Here is a 22,005-nt window from a genome sequence, read left to right as displayed (position 1 = left end):
CTCCGTGTCTCCTCAGCAAAAATGAATTGAGACTTTACAAGAAGAAAGCAATTAGGCCAGGGCTTTACCCTATCATTCACTGGCTAATGTATCAGAGGCAGAGTGAATATTATTAACGGACGGGGAGGGTAAGGCTCTGTGGGTTTTACAGCCAGAAGGTAGGACAAGAAAAGACTGATGATTGTGATGAAGTAACCCTGAGTTGAAGGGTTTTAATCACTTGTAGGCTTTGTGGCTTCGCAGTTGACATGCTCTTTATGATAACTGCATGGCTTCCGGGCTCTCAGTCTCTGCCATTCACAGAACACCAGTAGGAAGAATCAAATGAGACATTATCGAACATGGACAAGGATGACTGAGTACAATGCAGCAAGATTACTCATTCATCAGGATGTGTGAGTAAGGGCCACGGGGCTGAAAGAGCGTTCGAGAAAACAAACTGCGAGTTAGAAAAATGGAAAGTATGATGAACAGAGGACAAAGAGACAAATTATGGGAAGAGAGGAAAAGGGACAAAAGTGCAAAGGAGAAAGGGGTGACTGAGGTGGAGCATTGATGGACAGAGTCAAGAAGGAGCAGACAGAAGAGAGAGGAGGTGAAGGAGCAGTGTTGGGTCAGTGATGCGTAGAGACATACCATTTGCACCTCAGCAGCAACTGAGCAGAGTGCTCTTGACTTCCGTGTGTGTGTGTATGTGTGTGTTTGTGTGTGTGTGTGTGCCTGTACGTGACACGGGTCGGGGGAAACTGGGTTCAAATCTAAGATAGGTCACACTGTAATAGAGCATATTTTAACAGCATTTTTGTTTCACATCTCTACAGCGGTCTTAAATGTCATGCATTTTAAAAAGTCAGGTCTCTGCGGGTCGTGCTGACACTGATGTGTGTGCTTTCCTCAAACAGGAACCTTCCTCTTTGTGATTTAAAGCAACATTTTGTGCTCTCAGGTTACATTTGTTGACATCACTCAGCTCTTAACAGCAAATGTGATATGATAACTCAATCAGGCAAGACGCTAAATATTGAGATAAGCCCATAGTGACCCTGAAGAAAAATACGAGGCCAATCTGTTCCAGCCTGTTTCTGTGTTACAGTCACAATTACTGGAGATTACAGCCAAATCACTTCCACATGGGCTCAATGAAAACTTTACAATCTCTCCCACAATACACGATGAGGTGACTTTGTTTGGAGTTAAACCAACAGAAGAAAGAGAAGTAGAGGTGAAGGAAGTAAAGGAGGGAGCCTTGGAGCAATCGGGTCTGTGAGGGGAGAGATTTGAGGGATAGGTGGAGGACTTTTGTAAGGAGTTTACTTCTAAACCATCGTGCAACCATCATTTTCTCTCCCAAGAATTTGTGTTCCAAAATCTGTCAAATTGGAAACAAATGTTGTGGGTGAGACCGCACGAGAATAAAAAACATTCTTGTTGTTTCACAATCCACCACCAGAAAAGAGTTGGCTCAGAGGAGGAATAAAAGAATGAGCAAGCAAAGACAAAAATCAAAATCAGCTTCAACATCACAGAAAGCAGAAGAATGCTCCAAAACAGACCCTTTTAAAATATATATTTGTATTTTACAAAGAAGAGACAGGAATAATAAGGGACTGTGTGAAAATTATTAGTGTCAGAAAAAGGGGAGGGTTGTGTGTGTTTTCTTTTTTGCTGAAGAGAGTTTAGTGATCACTTTTTGGAAGAGTAAAGGAGGTCTTTTAACATTTACTCATCCCAGATAAATATTTTATTCTATCCCTCAGTAACACTTTAAACTCCACTGTTTATCAGCATATACATATTTAATAAGTGGTTTAAACCACACTAAAATGTAGTGGTACATAGATATAAGTATTTATGAATGTATTTGTCAAAAACTGTAACTCCTCTTGTGGATCTCTGTAACTGGACGTTGGCCTATAAACAGATAGTATAGTTAAAGTATAGTATGGAAAGTTATAATTGCTGACAGATATACATTAATAAACACTTAAAATGTCCTTATAGATACTTATAATTACATTATAATGCATTATTAAGAAATTTATTAACTGTCTATACACAGCTAAGAGATGCTAAATAGGGAAACTTAAAGTAAACTGACACCAATTCTTTTTTTTATGGGATTCAATGCAAAAAAGCAACATCAATATAAAACTTTTGTGTAAGCCACAGGTGATAAAAAATATATTTGGCAATATGCAGATGACAACAATTCTGTCAAAATGTTGCCAGTTGGTGGCTGTGAAAATGATCCCTCTATTAACATATTAAAGTTTAAATTTGGCTACACAATCTTTAATGTAATCAGTGGGGAAAAATAATTGCACCGATTTAGTTCTTATCATGAGATACTGTGGGGAGACTTCAACTCAAGCGAATGTTCCAAAAGAAAAATGTACTGAGAGAAGGGAGGGCCATGCTTTTTTATGATGTGAAAAATGAAGTTCAGTCCCCCCTCCACATAAAAATAATTTTTGTACAATCCCTATGCCAGTGAAAGGAAGGGGGTAATTGTTCAGCTAAGTAAAGTCATTTCTACTTTTCCCCCTTTTCCTCCATAAAGTGAACTTGTTGAAATGTCCTCTTTGTCCACCGCAGCTCCTTGGTAAAACAATCCAGGGTAAAGTCAGAGCATGTGGTCGTTAACTCAGGCTGGCATACCTGTCTTGCTTTTATAGGTGGCAAAAGCTACTAATCCTTCAGTCCAATATTTACTTAGACCAAGTTATGTTTTCCTGGACCCTAGCTATGCATCTCTCCTGCTCCCTGCTTATATATTCTTGGCCCTTGATGTATTCCTGGCTCAGGAAACAACTTTTAGTGCCCCGCAAGGGCTGAGTGAGAATTGACAGTGTGCGCCAGAGTGAGAGCGAGAGGTAGGGGGCCTGTTTTAGTTCCACTGTGTTTGTAAGGTCACTCAGAGTACATCTGTATGGAGTGGGAACTCACTCGCTTTCACTGTCACAACCACTCACAACAGCCATCTGTAATGCTGTTATGTGGAGCACTGTGTCCCTTTGTCCCTTACACACACACACATACACACATACACACACACACACACACAAAGAGGCAACCACACACTCAGACTCACACCCCCTCACACGCAAAAAATCACATACATGTGCACGCAGACACACTCGCACGGCGTCACCGTTCACACGACAACAAATGAACCAGTGCAAACACACATTAACATAATGCTAGGTTCTAATTGCGAGAGCATGTGTTTCTAATGAAAAAGTTGTTTTAGGGTTTTATTCCGCTCGGCTGTCAAACAATTCGCCCCTGTTTTGAAATATAATTGTGGGGACCGTAAGAGTTTCGAAACCAAACCAAAACATTACCGCCATCCTGGTTTCTAATGTTTCTAATTTGTTAAAATATGCTGAGTGAATGACAAAAGTAGAAGTCCGACCTGCCAAGAAAAACATATCAGAGGCAGGGCCATGTGGAAATACAGAGTCTCTTTTAGAAACATGATCAATGTAACCTTTGTTACAGGAAGGAGAGGGAGAGAGGGGGAGTGTGGGTGAGGGGAGAAAGGAGACAACATACAGAGACAGTAGGTTCATGTTTGTGTACATGTTTATTTATCACTATATCCACAGTGCATATAATAAAAACAAGCTTACAAATTCAAGTGGACAGATTCATTCTGCTTATGTATGCTCCACACATTGATGTACATGCATTGTTGTGGTGAAATGAATATTTTTTTGTACGTGTGTGTGTGTGTCCCAGAGTGAAGTGAATATGTTAGAGAGTAATTTTCACAAACTGTCAAATGCTGAGAAGAAGAGGAGAAGGATTTAATCATTTACAGATGGGAAGTATATCTTTTACTTCTCATTTATGCTCGTTCTCTCACAGGCTGGACGGAGGAGGATGTGAAGCCCCCCCTCTCCACCCCACACACTTCCAACCCAAAACTAACATAGGCTACAGCCTGGAAGTGGGCTGAAGAGTGTGTGTGTGTGTGTGTGTGTGTGTGTGTGTGTGTGTGTGTGTGTGTGTGTGTGTGCTGGTGAGAGAGAAATTCATATGGTTGCAGAGCATCTCTTTTTTTCCCCCCGTTGCTCTCTGCTTCTCTCTCTTTCTGTCTCCCCTTCCCTCCCCACGTATCTGTTTCTCCGAAGAATAACATACAAACCCTCTGTGAAAGGATTCATGGTTTATTAAACCAGAGGTCCTTTTCCTGTTTCAACACTGAGAAGAAAAAATAAATACCACAGTTTGTTTTCTCTCCCTCTAGCTTAGTCCTCTATCTATCGCTCTATCTATTTTCATAAATTTTTTCTCCAATTCGTCTTTTTTCCCCCCTGTCATCCCAGTTGTGTCTGTCAATCTTTCAACTTTGTTTTTACAATATTTTTTTCCCCCCTGAACTTTCGATACTCTAACATTGTGTCAGGCTTCTTGCTTCAGGTCTTTTTTTTGTCTCTTAGACACCAATCAGCTACACAGCCCATTAAAGCAGAGTGTGTGACTGCTGAATGGGTCCCACTAGTTTACACCCTGTGTCTGCTCGGTCAGTGTGTGTGTGTTGCCCGGTGTTAGAGAAGGGCAGACTAGGATAACTCAGGGTAATGTATTGTCCTGGGTGTGCACCCTGACAGTTCCCCCTGCCGGCGCCTGGTCATTCATTACTGCTAATTTGACATGTTTACGGACCCCCCTCCTAACATTACATACTTAAGGCAATCGACTGACCTTAAATGGAAACACCTACAGCTGCACGGCATGTCAATACCAGATGAGGATGTTTGTGTCTGTGTGTTGTGTGTGTGTGCACGCTTTCATGTGCGTACGTACCTGTGAAGCAGTGCATCAATACTGAGTTAGTGGTTAATCTCAAGGAGCAGGTGAGTTATGTCTGCAGAGACAGTTTCCTGCATTATCTGAGTAAGTGTGTGTAATGCAGCTAAGAGGTGAACAATTCAGAATAATGCAGGAAGTGTGTGTGTGTGTGTAAAGAAGGGGGGAGGGAGGGAGGGAGGGGGTAGGTAGGTGGGTGTGAGGCCAAGAGAGAAAAGTGAGAGATTAGACCTTTAAGAGCCAATATCTGTTTTGATTTCAATCACACCCACTCTAATTTCCCCCCTCTGTTTGTGTTTTTACATATTCAGCACTTAAATACAGTGTTGTGTCATTAAATGGCAAATCTTGCGTTGTCTCTCACTGATACACAACATTAATCACCAATTAGCTTGTCCTGTGACTGGCCACCTCTCTCATTAGAATATGATAGAATATAATAGTACTTAATGATGCTTAGGAAACATAATTAAATGACTGAGCTGTAGAACATGTGGAAGGACCGCGGTGCATCAATCAAAGACGACCCTGTCAATCCAGCGCTCATCAAGAGTGTGCAGAGAGGGTGCGTAAAAACAGAGTGTGTGTGCGTGCCAGAACCACTGGCCTCTATCACGACCTCATTAGGGAGAAATGAAGGGTGGACGTGTCCCCATCACAAGATACCACTGGTGCTTCAAAGTGTGAATGACATTAATATCTGACTGTCTCTCCTTCTGTGAGAATGTCAGTTGGTCTATCTGGCTGCACTGGAACGGATGAAAAAAAAAAAGAAAAAAAAAAGGCATCTCTCTGAGGTATCTGCTTCCAGCTCTAATTAGCATCTGAATAAATGGAATAAATAATCTATATTATTTATGGATTTGCTTTTATCATTAATCAACATAACAAAAAGCTTGTCTAATGCGCTCGCTGCAGTCGCCACTGTACCGTCAGCTGAGGGGAGGATGGAGGGGGGGGGTGAAAGAGATGGATAGGGAAAAGTGGGAGGCGGGTGGGGTGGGTTGGGGTGGGGGGGCAAATAGCTTATCTTTTGTTGTTTTTTTTTTCATTTTAGTAGAACAATAAAGATAAGTGTTCTACATGCTTGCTTAACACACGCAGTTCGCCGGCCTCCTCCCCTTTTCCCTCTCTCTGCCGGCAGTAGTGAAATCCATCTCTCTATCTCTATCTCTGTAACATCCATTACATACCCCAGCCCCTCACCTCCCTACTCATTAGGCCAACGCACAGTAAATTAGCAGCAGCAATTACAGGGAATATAAAGCATGGGCTCTGCCGGGCTCCCTCTGACAGGTACCACACAGATCATAGACAGACACCCACAGTCACTAGGATAATTACTGTGGGAAACGACCACACACCCTCATAAGCGAGAGCACAGACCTGAATGTGAGTGCACACTCATCCTAGGTATGCCTGTACTCAAATATGCTCTGTCTTACAGGCAGGCGGGTTTCATGCATTCACAGATGCAGAAAGGCAGAGTTGCTTATGTGCACCTGCAAATACACACTCGTTAAGTAAGGCCAGGATTGGAACTGGCTTCCCATTGCCTCTCTACATCTCTCTGTGATGTCCATTGTGACTATTTTCTAACATAGATTAATATTCATTCCACCGCTCCTTGTTTTTTGCACACTGTCTAGGTCTGCCTCCACCCTGAATATAACCCCCCCCCCCTCTCCACCCCACTCCGATCCTCTCTCCTTTCCATTTCTTTCCTTTCCTTTCTTTATCCGGGATCCCCATGGGGACTCCTGTTTTTCTTTCAAATACGCCTCTCTGCTCTTCCTCCCTTCATGTGTCCATGCAGGGAGGAGAATGAGAACGAGGAGGAGAGCGGGACGGTGGGAGATATGTGCATTAATATATTTCATTAGGATACTAGTAGCACAGAAGCTCCTGAACAGCACCTCTCTTGATGTGCGAAGGCTCTGCCATCTGTATCCAGAAGAGTAGTTCTCCAGGAATAGTGTTTTTAATGTTATGTCTCCAGAGGGCTGAGGTCTGTTGGCTCCACGCTGCCCTCGGCCTCCCATTCCCATTGTCCTCCCACATTGACCAGTCTATCTGGGCGTGAAAAGCTGCTGGAAATAAAGAGCAAAATGGGTTCACCTTTTGTCTATGTGTATTTATGATTTATGAGTGTGTGTTTGAGTGTGTCAGTGGGGTGTGTGTGTGTTGCACCGCAAGCTGCATTTGGGGAAGCTGAATCCCTGGAGCTGCACGATGTAACACAGCAGCGGTGCTCGGCTCGCTAATCAAAAACATTAGGCTCCAGGACTAATTTTCCCTAGCACTGAGTGTATAACCTCCATAATTCAATATCCCACCTCTTACTGCTAAATCGTGCACAGTACAACCCACTTTACTGTTTGTCAGCAAACTATCAACTCTGTTATTGGATATATGGGAGAAAAAGCCCTGCACAGTTATGAACCTATAGGCAATTAAGGAGGCCAACACACACAAGCACACACAATGTTTACGAGTCCTTATTTCATCAGTACTTCCAGGTTGTCTCGCTCTCCCCCTTGGCGTTACGGAAGCCTCCAGTTACCGTGGAGACCCTGGAACACTTTGAGGTCAGCAGAATCCTAGGATCCGCTATTTTCACAAGCTAATCCAATCGCAGCATCCTAAATTAGATATGCAAAAAATAAAAAAGAAATTAATTTTCTGCTGATGACCGGGTATGCAAATGATGACTCAATTATGGTGGGCTGGTGCGTTCGCAATTAATAACCTTGGAATCATCATTAACTAATATGTTTAGGAGGAAACTTGTCAGGCTAACCATGTTCACCATGCCATCAGTAATGCATTAATGAATTAGATTCATTAGAGAAAGGGGCCTAGCAGGGGGAGGGGATGCAGGCCTGTTTCTGACCTGTGGAATTAGTCTTAGCCAGTCCTCCTCTATTCTTCGTCGACTGCGTGTCAGCTATTTGGTGATGACATTTTCAGTCAAAAGACAAGAAACTCACCAAAGCATCCTTGTTGTTACTCCATTAATTGATTGAACCACAATTTTCAGAAATCAGAAATCAGAAATGTATCATATTTTAAAATAACAAAAAGACCACTGACAAAGTCACAGACAAGAGGTAACTTTAATTCAACATTGTGAGAGTCCAAAAGTTATCTTACAGCTCAATTTTCATCAAAAACAATAATCTATACAGTAGATTTTTTTCTTCCCTTATATCATAGAGCTGTTCAGTGTATTTGCAGTCAAAGACAAAACAGAGGAAAAAATAGACACCAGCTATTTGGTTTGCATCTTTTTTTGTTGTTTGTTACCTAAATACAAAACTTTGTCACCCATTACCGATATTCATAATCAGGATGGAACTTTGCTTACAAAGAAGCCATTGTATGACAACAGACCTCTGTAGTTCATTTGAAACAGATATGATGCAGCCCCTCCCGCCCCGGCCCAGACCAGCACAGGCACACAAGTGCCTGAAAAACACTCGTCTGTCAGCAGGCGCCTCTGTTAAAATGCTCCTTTCTACCCACTTAACAAAACCAGGCTCTAGAAAAGAAAAGCAGAGAGAAAAGCCCTATTCTCTGTCCAGCAACAGCTTGAAGACACACGGCAGACACAAAGAAAAGACTACAGAAATGGCTGAGGGGCCAAGGAGCTCCTTTTCATGCTTCCTCACTTGTTCTTGTTCTGTTTAGCTTGTAATGAAGCTGTATTGTCCATAGGCTAATACAGCCAGTGAAGGACTGGGGGATCGACTGTCAGATACTGGAGTCTGAACTGCGACTCCATGTGTGGGATTAAAATTGTGCTGTGACAGTGCTTGTCTTCACTGTGCGCCCCTTTGTACTACAATTAAAACAGCTCTGTGTTGTCATGCTGTTGTGATCCTGTGGTTAATGAGAAATATTACCATCATGCGGTTGAAATTATTTCATTCATTGAAAAGGAGCTACATAATCGCTACAAAAAAAAGAAGACAAAGTGTTTCTGTGAACACTAAAGTGCAATGAGCACCGCTGAGACAGGCCTCTCAGCGTCGACTGTCCTTCAAAGCGTGCCATTGCTGTAGCATTATAGTACATCGGGGTGTGTGTGATTGTTGAATTATGGCTCTTTGTATTCTAGTCTGGCTTCACCACCAAACAGAGTGGGTTTGTGCTTTGTCCCCAAGTTCCCATGAATTCCTCTGTGGCAATAGACAATTGTGGTGAGGGTAGAAAACTGTACACGTGATTGAATGAAGAATGGGTTTGCATTGTTAAGGCATCTAGACTGCTGGTAAAGATTACAGTGACAGAAAAAAGAAAGAGTATATAGATACAGTATGTAAGCAGGCATAAATAACATAGGAAAAGAAAGAACAGAGGGGAAAAAAAGAGGAACACAAAGAAAGAAAAACACAGAGCATTTTCTTAGTTCTCCTGGTTTCCACACAAAAAAGAAAGTGTCACTCAAGAGAAGAACCCATGCATATTATCAGTTCAAGAACAGTATCAATCCGAAAGCCTCAAAGAGTTCAAACAAAAAGATATAGATTTACAGTATATATTAATGTGTGTATATATTCTTAAAAAATCTACTTCAACCAAATACTCTGGATAAGATGCTACTTTTTTGCCATACAATAAACATTTTCATAAGGAAAAAAACAAATGTTTTATTAACTTACAAATAATACAAAAATAGACAATGGCATGTTTTTGAATCAACAAATGAAAGCATGGTATACCGATGCAAAACAATCAACATACAAAACCAAAAAAAAAAAAAGATAAAAAAGTCACATTTAAATAGTGAGAGACAACAGTAAATAATGAAACAAAACACTGTGAAATATGTTCACTTACTGTATTAAACTTACACAACACAACTAAACGAGGGTGAGAGGCAATGTACAAATACAAGGGATAAATACATTATTTATAGGATATTTTACAGGAATCCCCTTTTTGTATCCAAATCCATGTTTCTCATGTTTAGCAGATGAGATATTGACAACACACAGTAAATCTATCTTCTGCACTGAGAAGCTGCCTTAAGACATTTAATGTTTACATTTCAAACTATAGCTATTGCAAAAAGAAAGACAGGTCAAATGAAAAAATTCAACTTTTTTATATACAAAAATATATCACATATATCACGCATTTATTCTAATTTGATATTTGCTAGACTCCTTCAGTACAGTGCTGGCTGGACGCACACATCCTCTGGCTTTTCAAGTCTTACCTAAAAATCTCAGGCAAAAATGACAATTTTGGCTAACCATCACCTTTTGTTCACATGACAAGCAGAAAAGCATATTGCAAACAGCTCAATCCTCACAGTTTTATTAAAATTCAAACAAACCAACCAACCAAGAAAAAAAAAGAGAGAAAGAAAGAAAAGCATGGTTTCTCATGTTGAAATCGCTTAGGGAGATTTTGTTACACCATTTTAGATTCCTGGGATAATTAGCAGCAAAACTGAGGGTTGATTTTGTTCTTTTCTGTATTTCTTTGTTTTTCGTGTGTTTTTGTTGACCTTAGTTCCATTTGGCCAGCGTTTTGTTATGTGGTTTTAAGTAAGCAGGCTGAGCTAAGGAAAGCATCTTCTATTGTGACAGAGGTTACGCAAACTTCATGGCCAAACCAACACTTCACTGTTGTTTGTGCGAGCTACGGATTGCAAGATGGCATGGGGCCTCCAGTAATCAAACCCAAACTTTACAGGCATAAACATAAAGATAAATAAATGCTCTTTTCATGAGGTCAGTGTCACACTGTGGGCAAACTATCAGTCTCTATACACTCCGTCCAACGCGGTGTCAGAGAAGCTACACTAATTCAACCAAGAGGGAAATAACATCACAAAGGTTCGTATTGTCCTTTTTTCTCCTCCCCTATCCTTTCAGATGATATCCCAATGGAAAGGCCTGAGTTTAACAGAGTCCTGCGTCTTATCTTGACTTCCTTCAGTTCAGCTCTGGAGCATAACAGAGACTCGCCAGACTCCGATACTGTGTCTTTTCCTCTCAACATTCCCCAATCTCCAGCTATCCCAGATCCTCTACATGGGTGGAACGATCATCCCGGGAATCGCTGCTTGTGGGAAAAGAGGGGGAGGAAGGAGAGAGAAAAAGATGATTGGAGGGGGGGGGGGGGGGGGTAAAGAAAGAGAAATGGAGACAGAGAGAGAGAAAGAGAGAGAGAGAGAGAGGTCAGTCATGTGATTGCTGGGTTTCATCTGTCATCACAACAGTCGCATAACAGACATGTGCTCCAGCATCTGGCGAACAAAGACGACTCCCTCATTATATCTTCATTCCGAGGCCCCAAAATCAAAACATTTTTCTCTGCTGCGCCGCTAACTTGGCGCACACCGGCAACATCCCTCTACTTTTCACAGGCTTTCTGAATAACTTCATGCAAGAGCTGCCGCTGTTAATTGTTAGCAGTTACACTATGCGAGCCCATTGTGCAAGGCTGTCATCATGGGGCGTAATTCAAACATGAGAGAGACACTGTGACATGGGATGACAAGAGGCGATGAAATTACGCTCAACGCTCGAACAAGGAAATGGAATCCATGAGCCTTTTATACTGAGCTACATTCACATTTTTACCTTCTTATATCATGCTCTGCCTCTCACTAGCTGCTACGTCTTCACTGCCTCACTCCTGCCCCCCTCCCTCACCCCTTTCCCTTCCCCCCATTTTTACACAGAAGCCATCACAGGGAGGAATTTTTCATATAACATATTGGCTCCCTATTGATTCTCCTCTCCCTCCAATCCACTAATTCCCTGGTTATTTCCTAAGTGTCTCTGGCTTGTTGGGATTAACAGAATGGTTTTTGTGTGCGTGTGTGTGTGTGTGTGCGTGTGTGTGTGTCAGTGTGATCAGCGTGCATTGGCCAATGGCCCTTGGGTCACCATGGTCAGCGCTCATCAACGCCGACAGAGGAAGTGAGGAAGTGCTTAGCTTAGGGCTCTGATAAAGATTCCCATCCATCATTTCTCTCTCTCAGGATCTCAACACCATACAACATCCTGCCTAGACGAACAGACCCTGCGCTGCATTTGATGGAAATGGGAGAAGAGAATGACCTGTGGTAGCATAACACCCCCAACACCCACTGGAGCACAGGCAGGAAGCAGGAAGTGAAAACAGGAAATGGAACACATATGCTGTCTCTCTGACAAGTCAAGAGTGACAAATAAAAACAGAAAAGAGAAGGAAGGGTAGGGCAGGATGAGCTGCTGGTACAAATGAGTGGTGTGGGAGAACATGGAACGGAAAGAAACAGGAGAAAGAGAAAACGAAAGAGAGGGATAACGTACTTCAGGAGAAGGCCAGGCCCTGCAGAGAGCTAGCTGATGAGTACTTGCTAGAGTCCACAAAAGACTGATCTAAAGTGAGGAAGGAAAGTGGAGGGTAAAGAAAGGAAAAAACAGGGAGTGAAGAGGAGGAAGAAAAGGGAGAGGTTGACAGAGGGAGACATTGTTATCAAAAGGAGGTGAAGAAGAGCAGGATTAGAGCATAGACAGTAATGTTTGTGCAGAAATATATGTTTTACTCTATTATTTGAATACATGTCTACCTGTCTAGCAGCTTACCTTGCAGGCTGTTAGCATTGGCGCTGGTGCACGTGGGTGGTGGGGAGTTTTGAGGTCGCACGACGGGGGCGAAGGCGCTCTTCTGCTTGACGGCGGCCGACACCATGTTGGCTGGAGAGAAGGAGAAGATGCCAGAGGAGCTGCTGCAGTTGGAGGGCAGGCTGGTCGACGAGGCCATAGTGGGGCTGGACGGGACGACTGAGAGAAAAGAGGTGGGTAGGAAGCGGGGGGTTCACGGGGTTAGAGGGAGCATGTCAGGGAAAAAGGACAAGGAGGAAAGATGAAGACGGAAAAGGGAGAGACGGGGTTAGAGAGAGGGCCGAGGGCAGAGGACGGGCAGACGGGACGAACAGAAAGGGACTGGTCAATGGACGATGGCAGGAGGGAATAATAATTTGGACTCAGGATCAACTGGCTCAGACTTTTTTGCAACCTTTTTATTTTTTTAAGCAATCACCTTGCAATGAAATATTTCATAACTAAGACAAAAATGTGTTTAGTTGTAAACTTGCATGAAAAACAGCTCAGAGCATCCCCCCCCCCCCTCTGATCAGTCTATTTTGATGACTCATCCTGTGCTCAGGGGGGCATCAGCTTAATAAACATCTTTGCACCAACTCAGGGTGTTGTACTCATAATTTGTTTTCAGGGCTACTTACAAACAAGGCTCTCCCAGATCGTCTTTATCACAGATAATCATGCCAGAGATCAACAGCCAAAGCCACTAATTCCAATAAATTACATGTGCTGATAATGTCCGCTTGACAATAATGATATTACTTCTTTGTGTGTCTATTGCCACCACCTTAAATGTGATGCAATTGCTTGATGGGAGTGTGGTTTATAATTAGTGAACTAATTTAGTACCTAAGCCAGCCCAGGTCACATTAGAAAGTGGAACACACAAATAATGTATGCGTCTTTAAAAAAAAAAAAAAAGGTTCTAAGCTTGGTAAACTAGGACTTTCAAGGCTAGTAGGCTAACTGGTCAAATGCTAGCCAGTGTGCTAGTTACAGTCAGTCACAATAACTTTTTTCTATTTCTTTTGTACTGGTTTGTTTTCTTCCTCCTCAATTAAGAGTTTCATGGAAGAGAGGAAAAAAGCTGTCTGAGCTAACAAGCCTGCTGCCCACTAGAAAGCATGCTCATTAGCTCAGTTGCCCATGTGTCAGTGAGTTCACACAGCTTTTGCAAAATAATTCATGGTACAGTTGAAACCTGTGTCTTAACTGTCTGTAAACTATGTCATTGATGTAGACCAGTTTATATAAAGTTAAATAAATTATAAAGTTAAGTAAAACTAGATGGTAACTCAGTACGATAGCTATTTTGGATTCCCCGGCTCTCCGTTCTGACTAAGGTGTCTCTGTCAAGATGGCTTGCAATTGGTCAATGGCACAAATATGTGGGTCAAAGTTGACCAAAGTAAAATTTGAGTGCATTTATTTCAGCCCCATGAGTGAATCCACTGATTGCTGCAGTTACCTTGGTATACATTTGTTCAGCTGCAAAATATTGCTGTTAGTGTGACCAGGCCTCAAAGTATTACATTTTTTAAATTCTCAACCTTAGCTCCACAGCATCACTAGAGCGCTAGATTGAACTTTGTGATGGTTTTTGCATGCAAGACAGCACAACCACATTTTGAAAAAGCTAGTTGCATTTAACGTTGCTACAAAGTCACAATCATGAGACTGATATTCAGACAAAAATGAAAGGTTATCTTCACAACCCCAAATCCTTTCTTCCTCTGACATCATCCCATCCATCCACTTCTCCTGGGTTTGTGTTTTGTCTGCTAATACACTAAGAGCATTTTCCCCCTCAGTGATTTTACAATCAAGCCAGTCGTATTTCACCTGCCCTCTGATATCTGCTTCTGCCTTTATTGTTGTTATTATCCAACACTTAGCTTTTATGGCTCTTCCTGACAAATCCTCGCAATAAAGTCATAATCCATTTATGAAGGGGCCTAACTAATCAATTAATGAAAATTGGACCTACAAAGGCAGGCCGAGGGGCCATTGATTGAAAGTGTCTGTGTGGGGCCGATGAGCCTGTTAAAATACTTGTTAACACCCAGGAATCAAAGAGCTGAAATGGAATTGCTTCTCTAGCAATTAGTTTATTGATTTAATCAAGGGTCTTTAATGTAGAGGGTGAATGTGTGTGTGAGCAGAGGTGGTGGGGTGTGTGTCGGGGGTGTGGGGGTGGAAGGTGATCTGCTCCCCTGGCCAATAAAGTGGGGATTTGCGTTTGACTCTGTTCTTAAAGAAACAGATGAGCCAGCTGAACTGCACGACTTTATTCTTGTGTGTCACATCTTGTTCTTGCTTCCCATTCTCAATTCCTGCCAAAGACTTATTCTTTTATGTTCAAAAAGCCCCTGATTCAATCTTTTCGCTTCCATGCCTTAATTTTGTCATCCCCTCTTGGTTTCATTTGAAGGCTGATTGTGTCTAGGATCTCAGTTGTGGTGTGTTTACTCACTAGCATAGGGCGAATTGCCTGCAGATCCATTGAGGAAGTTGGGCGAGGTGCCCAAGGTTGCCATGCCAGAGTTAGCGTAGCCATTCATGCTAGTGGAAACAGAACTGTAGCTACTCTGCTGGGGAGTGGAGCTGGGTACATAACCATGAGGGGACACACTGCTTGTACTCCTACTGAAACCTATGGACAGAGAAAGAAGGAGAGACAGACAGAGAGAATAGGTTTTAGGGGTATAGCAGATGGCAAACAAAACAAAACAAGAAAGCTTACATGCAACGCTGGCAAACATTCTTTTCCCCTACACAGCTAATGGACATAGCAATATAAGCCAAGAGGAATGTTCAAAAAATCTTGGACAGCATATGGCACAGTGAGAAAGCAACAAACAGAGCGGAGGAAGAATGATATGAGAGCAAACTAGCTGCAATCCAACCGCTGAAACAAAAGCCCTTTAACCTCACTGACTCCTCTCCAAAATGAGATATATTGATAAGGCCGTTAAAACTAAAAGGCCTCGGTACCTCTCCTGTAATTTAGAAAGAATCAAACCAGTATTTCTGACAGGGGCCTTTGTCTCCATTATGCTTTGCAGATGGCAGCAAACACAAGGATGGAAGAAAGACTATAAATATACATCTCAGGTCCAAATGCTGACACTGGAGAAAAAACAGCTGGAATTGGAACATCAGGAATTTTTCCTCCCTGGTGAAACAAGGGCTGCACTCCACTACTATAGTAGTTGTCCTCTTCTCTAATTAGGTAACACCAATTCCCCATCCTCATCTGCTATGAGTTGGAAAAACTCTGTAAGCAAGAAGTCAAGCAGCTGATATCTGTTGTTTTCTTCAAATCTGGAGTCATTTCCAGATAAAGATGAAGCATAGAGGAAGAGGGAAGGAAGCTCATTGGAAGTATTGAAACACATTCAGAGGCTGGTCCATCCACTCTCCTTTCCTTCCCCTGATACATGTGATGAATCACCACTGACTGCACCCACATCTCTCTCTGTCAGACAGGGGCCGACCCCAGTCTAATATACACACCCCTAGGACCCACTCATATTTCTCCATCGCACTCCATGGTTCTCTTTTTCTCCATTCTTCACTCTCTCAGCTTCTTTCTTTCCCCAAGTTTTTTGTAGCTGCCACCCCCACCCCACCTCCTCCTCCTCCCTCTCCTGTCCTCCTTTTTTCAGAATCTTCTTTATTTCCTCCACGCTCTCAAATCACTCTCTCAGAATTTCCCACATGAAAAATAAAATATCCCTATCGCACTACTCATCTTTACTGTCCATCCCCTCACTTTCCAAAAAAGACAAAAATAAATAAATCACCGGCACATTTCCCATGATAACAGAGTTTAATTGTTTCCTGTTGTCCGCTTGCTCACCCTGATTGGCTGTTTGAGCCACCTCTGACCCGGTGAAGGAGTTTACGGCCATCATGCCAGCATGGACAGAGCCGCTGCCAAGACTGGCTAGCTGGTTGTGCCCTCGTGGCACTGTTGTATACAGGGCCTCCGCGATATCTGCTGCTCGTTTCAGAATCATCTCCTGGCAATGAGGGAGACAAAAAAAAGATGTGGTCAGCAATGAAAAGACAAGTGATGAGGAGAGGAGAGGAGAGGAGAGGAGAGGAGAAATATGCCCTTAATGCATTCTTTATGGTCTCACACGAATGCTAGATCTCTACTTGAGATATTTTGCATGTAGTGTTTTTTATCAGTGGTCATTGGGAGTGGTGAGATTGGTTCCAGTAAATAGAGTAAAGGCTCATTAACACACTCATGAAATGTTTAGCCTGCCTCTTTCTCTCTTCCTCCCTGCCTCATGTGTTCAATCTCCTCTCCTCCTCCTGAGTCCAGTTGTAATCCCACTTCTCCTCCTCCTCCTCTTCTTTTGCCTCTTCCCATTCTTCTCTCCTCCCTCAACATTTAGTTTGCATTGTACTTCTCCTCCCTTCCTCCTCAGTGTACAAGCTGATAAAAGCACTAACATATTCCCATGTGTGTCTTTGTCGGTCCCAGATCTTGCGTGAACACAGCAGGATGCCAGCGGAGACACTGCCTTTGATGCTGCTGGTGGTCCGCAAACCACCAACATAATTTTACCTGAGATATTGATGTTTGTGTTGTTTTATGTGTGTGTGTGTGTGTGTGTGTGTGTGTGTTTACCTGGTTATTGTGAGGCATCCCGTACAAGGCCTCCACCAGATCTGCTGCTCTCTTTAAGATCACCTCCTACAATCAAGAGCAGAAAGAGAAAGGAGATTGATCATGAGTGTGACGGCTCAAAGAGTTCAGTCACTTTTATTACATTTCACTTCTTACATTATGCTGTGAATGCAGAACAGAGAAAGAGGAGGAAGGCAGACAGAGGAAGGGGAGAGGAAGAGAAATGGGCCTGTCCCGGCACTTTGTTACTAGCTGGGCAGTTTGGGAGAGCAGAGGGAAGATACCGCTATCTGTGAATAAAACATGAGCCTATATCTCTCTATCAGTCAACCATCGTCTACATCTTCTCCTCCCTACTGTCACGGCCGAATCATGAATCTACTGCACATGATCAAACATCAATCTTATTTAACACAACATATCATCAGGTTGACAGCTATACAACTCCCCTCATCATCCGGGACACACCCGTCTCCTGCCCTGTATTAACCCTGGTAATGATCCAAGTGAATAGCCGTGCATTCACTTTGTGTGATAAATGTACAACATCATTGCTCAGGTGAAAACCGCCGTGTGGAATTTCCCACATCAAACATTTATCCTTCCTTAGTGTTGCTGCTCTCTGTGCTCATTTCCTATCGCTTACCCTCCTTTCTCCCCTCTCTCTCTGTCTCTATTCTGTTCACTCCCTGAGTGTATGAGTGTGTGACTCTAGGCAGTCGTTATATGTGTGTGTGATGTAGACACCTACAGCCCTACGAAACCCTTTTTAAAAGTTAATGTGCCGGGGCCAGGATATATGCTGGAGGCGCGACAACCAGAAAATTGCAGCCCCCCCCCCCCTCTTGCCACCCCCTCGTTTCTTTCTCTCCCCCCTTCTCTTCCACTCGCGGACACACACGCTGTGCGCTATACCCTCCTGAGTGTATCCCTCGCTGTGAACAAGCCCTGGAGCATGTGTGCTCTCTGTTCCGTGACACACTGCCTTTCAATCAGACCTCATATCACACACACATTCACACACACACACACACATACACACGCAGACACACATAGACACACAGACACACACACACACACGCACACATACACAGAGGCACACTCGCACACTTAGCCACGCACATGTGGAAGCTGTCGAGCACGCCCAGGACATGACGAGAGGGTCAACAAAGCAATAAAGATTGTGGAGCGCTGTCCGAGGTGCTAAATTCACTCAATAATGGGAGCGCTGCCTCTGTGTTAACCTCCCATTACTAGCACTATCTGGGGGAGGCAGAGAGAAAGGCAAGGAGGGGGAGAGGGAGAGACAGAAAGAGGGGAGACCAGAGAGGAGGCCTGCTCGGGGTGATTGAGAGATGTAGAGGCCCTGGGAAGGTAAGTGGTTCTTTAGTATGTATGCACCGCTCCTCGCTTCCTTCTCTCTGCTTTTCCTTGACGCCCCATGCCTCCCAGGGATTGCTAGATAGGTAGATGGATGGATGAAGGGAAGGAGGAGGAGGAGGAGAAGGAGGAAAGGGTGGGTAATGAGGGAAGTGTGAGGCATTAGGACACAAACAGATCTCCAGCTGGAGTGTAACGGTGTTCAGGGAGGGCACGTGCAACCTCAGTCACTTCATCTAAATTTATTTTAGCTCTCTCTGCACCAGCAATGTGTCTCCTAGCCCTTCAGCTCATTCTCCTTAGGGCCTACACTCCCAGTGTTTCCCTTATAGCAGTGGTGTGCCACTACAGAATTATGAGTGCTGCTGCTAAAATTTCACACGTTCATTAATATCAATGGGCTACTGATGATTTTCACACCGTGTGAGCACAATAACACACTTATCATTATCGTGGAATTGTTTCGAGTAATCGACTAGTGCATCAGATCGCAGAATCCTCCCTCTTCTCATTCTCCATAAGACATCTACATTAAAAGGTAAAATACTGTTATGAAAGTGGTGTAGCTCATTTACAGAATAGGGCAGTGTGGGTGAGAATAATGTGTGTGGTTAAGGAGTGTGTGGTTGAGCGAGTGCATAGACTGAGTGGCAGAAAAGGGACAGTGGACGCGAGAGGAGCAGAGGAAAAGGTTAGCAGTAAGTTGTCAATCTGGTAGTAAATGTATAATACAGGCTACAGTGTGTCAGTTAATAAATGCTTCAACTTCTCAAGACTGAGAAAAGTCCCTCCCCACCTCAAGTCGCCACCATCCTCAACCTAGGAGAAACACTGACTCCTCTCTGTCTGTGCATCTCCATCTCCAGTCTCCTCTACTCTCTCTTCACCTGCGCCTCCAAACTACTTTCTCTGGTCTCTCTCTTCTTCTCCTCCTTCATCTTCTTCTCCTCTCCCATTCTCTCTATTAATCACCCTCTCATGGTCCTGTGCCCTGTCTGTACCTATCAGTCTCTCGTTAGCAAAGGGATCTGTCCAGTAGCTAAACGCGATTAGGCAGCACTCCAGAGTCGTTCTGATAAACAGATAAATGTGGTTAGCGCCGTGCTGCCTCCCTTGCTCTGCTGCTGTAAGGGGAGACCATTTCCTGGGCGCAGGGTCTCTTCCCGTAAAGTCAGGCCCACAGAGACGTCAACAGGAAGGGGAACCTGATCCAGAGCAGAGCCTGGCCTCGTCTGGCAGGGCGGTCACTCATTAGCTGGCCCCAGACCCCCGCTACACCACAGCCTTAGCTAAACACCCTACAGTCTGGCTGTGCTTGAGCTATCCAGCACTCCCTCCTTACTCTGACTGCCTGACTATTAGCTACAGCACAGTATGGGGGCTGTTTTCAGCCAACATACAGAGATAAAACAGGCATTGGCAGATATCCTGCTTGTTCCCTGCTCAGTGTGTGCAGGGGTTCATTAAGAATCCCCTCGCAAAAGGTGCCACCAGACGGGAATACATTATATTCCTAATCAATTTAATCTCGATTCAGAATTGACTGAAGAACAGCCACAGAAAGGCTTTGCCAAGGTAGCAGTAAATGGACATTTGTAGCACAATAAGTTGCCAGTGTATGCCACTCTCCTACCCGTCTAATGATTGAAGCCAACAGTTGAGAGAAGTGTGGTCAACAAACTGTTATTACCTCAATAAAGGCACAAATCAATAGCGCTGAAATGAACAACTGGGCCTGCCAGCTACCGCTGTTCATTTAGAGGAGAAAGAGACACCACAGAGTGCGGGAGGAAGAGGAGGAGAAGAGATGGATGGATATAAAGATATTTAAAGGGATACAGGGGGTTTATAGGCTAAAGACCAGAACTCACCAGGACAAGTCTTGTATCCACCAGACATGACACACAGTGAGGACAAGCGATTTCTCTATCTTCCTTCTACATCTACCTGGGCTCTCCATCTCTGCCTCATGACTTCCCTCCACCGTGTGCTTGTACAGAGACATGTGTTTGTACGTGCATGTTGTGTGTGCATGCTGGTTTGTGTATGTGTGTGTGTATATGTGTGTGTGTGTGTGTGCTGGAAGTAATAAAGTCCACCCGGGGTTGACTTCGATCCACTGACCCAGCAGGAGGTAAGACTGGACAGCTATGATGGATCACCTAACCTGTTTCTGCCTCTCTCTTCCTCTCTCTCCTCAACCTCCTTTCCTCTCTCTCCCTCTTTTCCTCCCTCCATCTATCCCTTCCCTCTACCACTTTGCTGGTCTGAATGACCTTATACTCAGTGGAAGGATGAATAGAGTTGCTTGTGCGTTCATTGTGCAAATAAAATGTTTGTTTGAGCAGAAAATGACCATGAACATATGATAAAATGTTTATGTGCAAACTGCATAGTGTCATGTATAGCCTACTGTCTGTAGCACACAGTCATTCCTCTGTATGTGAGGTCATGCTGCCCTTCTGCCATGTATATCCATATATATGCTATGAAACTCTAGAAGTTGTCAATACCTCTTTGTAGCGGTGTTACTAAGACAAATTCCTGTAAAATCACAGCCTGGCTTCACAATGTGCGTACAAAACACACAATTTTAAACTTTAAATTACATCTAGGCTTAGGCCAAGGTCCAATTTAGTGTGCAGGTGATACGCCAATTTAACACAGTATTTTTTAACCTAATCAAGTTTCATTTTAATGCAGTTGGTTCGGTTTAGACACAAAAACCACTTGGTTAGGGTTAGGGTTAGGGAAAGTTAGCTTAAAACAGAAAAATGCAGTAAAAATGTCCTGATGTGACCCAGTTAAAATATCCAATGAGGATGTCTGGTTGGTGGTCTTAAAGAATCCTTTCCCACTGCTTTTGAAACTTGCCTCCTCCTAATAAGATTAAAATCACCATATACAGTACAATAAAATAAAGTGGCATTATATTGATGTCACCGCCCTAGGAAGGATTGGTGTATCACCTGTGAGCAAAACTGAAATTTGGTGTATTCACTGCACACAATTTAAAAGTGTTATATGTACACAGATTGAAAAGACCGAGCTGAAAAACACTGCATGTGGTAACCAGCATGAGCACAGACACATGAGAAGAGTTGTTGTGGTTGCACAGTACCTTGGGTAATCTTTCTTGGTCTCCGGGGTGTCTGGGGATGACCTTCTGTAACCTCTGGAAGCCGTAGTCTATGGTTGGCTCGTTCAGCGCTGAGTACAAAAAGAAAGACAGAGGAGGGGGGGGGGGGAAGGAACACTTAATGCTTGATTCTTAATAATGAAAACACCTACTGTTCTACAGCAGTGCAGTCTCAGTTAAGACAATACAGCAAGAGAACGAGCGATTCTCTCCTATGGTAGAAACGACTGAATTAAGCATGGTTTTACATGAATATTTCAACATTAAACTAAACACGCTGAAAATGTGGGTGTTCTCTATTAAGTCTGGTGTGTGTCTTTGTTTGCCTGTGATGTAATGAATCTCTCTCTGTCGCCTGCTTTGGTGGTTAATAAAAAGACTGTCAGGAATCAGGCAGAGTGTGTGTGTGTTTGTGT

At 43.4% G+C, this 22,005-nt stretch overlaps 1 protein-coding gene across 12 annotated transcripts in view; it reads right to left on the bottom strand.

Moving 5' to 3' along the window:
- Window positions 1-10,858: 10,858 nt before the first annotated feature.
- Window positions 10,859-22,005, bottom strand: part of ebf1a (EBF transcription factor 1a) — a 55,835-nt gene continuing 44,688 nt past the window's right edge. For 4 of the 12 annotated variants that reach the window (XM_053324322.1, XM_053324324.1, XM_053324326.1 and 1 more), the window contains 6 exons: window positions 21,572-21,660; window positions 17,071-17,136; window positions 16,288-16,450; window positions 14,899-15,078; window positions 12,408-12,605; window positions 10,859-10,890 (listed from right to left, as the gene is read on the bottom strand). In XM_053324322.1, coding sequence (XP_053180297.1) covers window positions 10,859-10,890; window positions 12,408-12,605; window positions 14,899-15,078; window positions 16,288-16,450; window positions 17,071-17,136; window positions 21,572-21,660 — 728 coding nt within the window. Of the gene's footprint in view, window positions 10,891-12,132; window positions 12,201-12,407; window positions 12,606-14,898; window positions 15,083-16,267; window positions 16,451-17,070; window positions 17,137-21,571; window positions 21,661-22,005 lie in introns of those variants that run through there. The other 8 variants (XM_053324327.1, XM_053324329.1, XM_053324320.1 and 5 more) reach the window with 5 other exon arrangements.

The sequence above is a fragment of the Scomber japonicus genome, chromosome 8, assembly GCF_027409825.1.
Source record: "Scomber japonicus isolate fScoJap1 chromosome 8, fScoJap1.pri, whole genome shotgun sequence".
Classification (NCBI taxonomy): domain Eukaryota; kingdom Metazoa; phylum Chordata; class Actinopteri; order Scombriformes; family Scombridae; genus Scomber; species Scomber japonicus.
The sequence above is the reverse complement of the archived record's forward strand: the minus strand, read 5'-3'. Positions and strand labels throughout refer to the sequence as shown.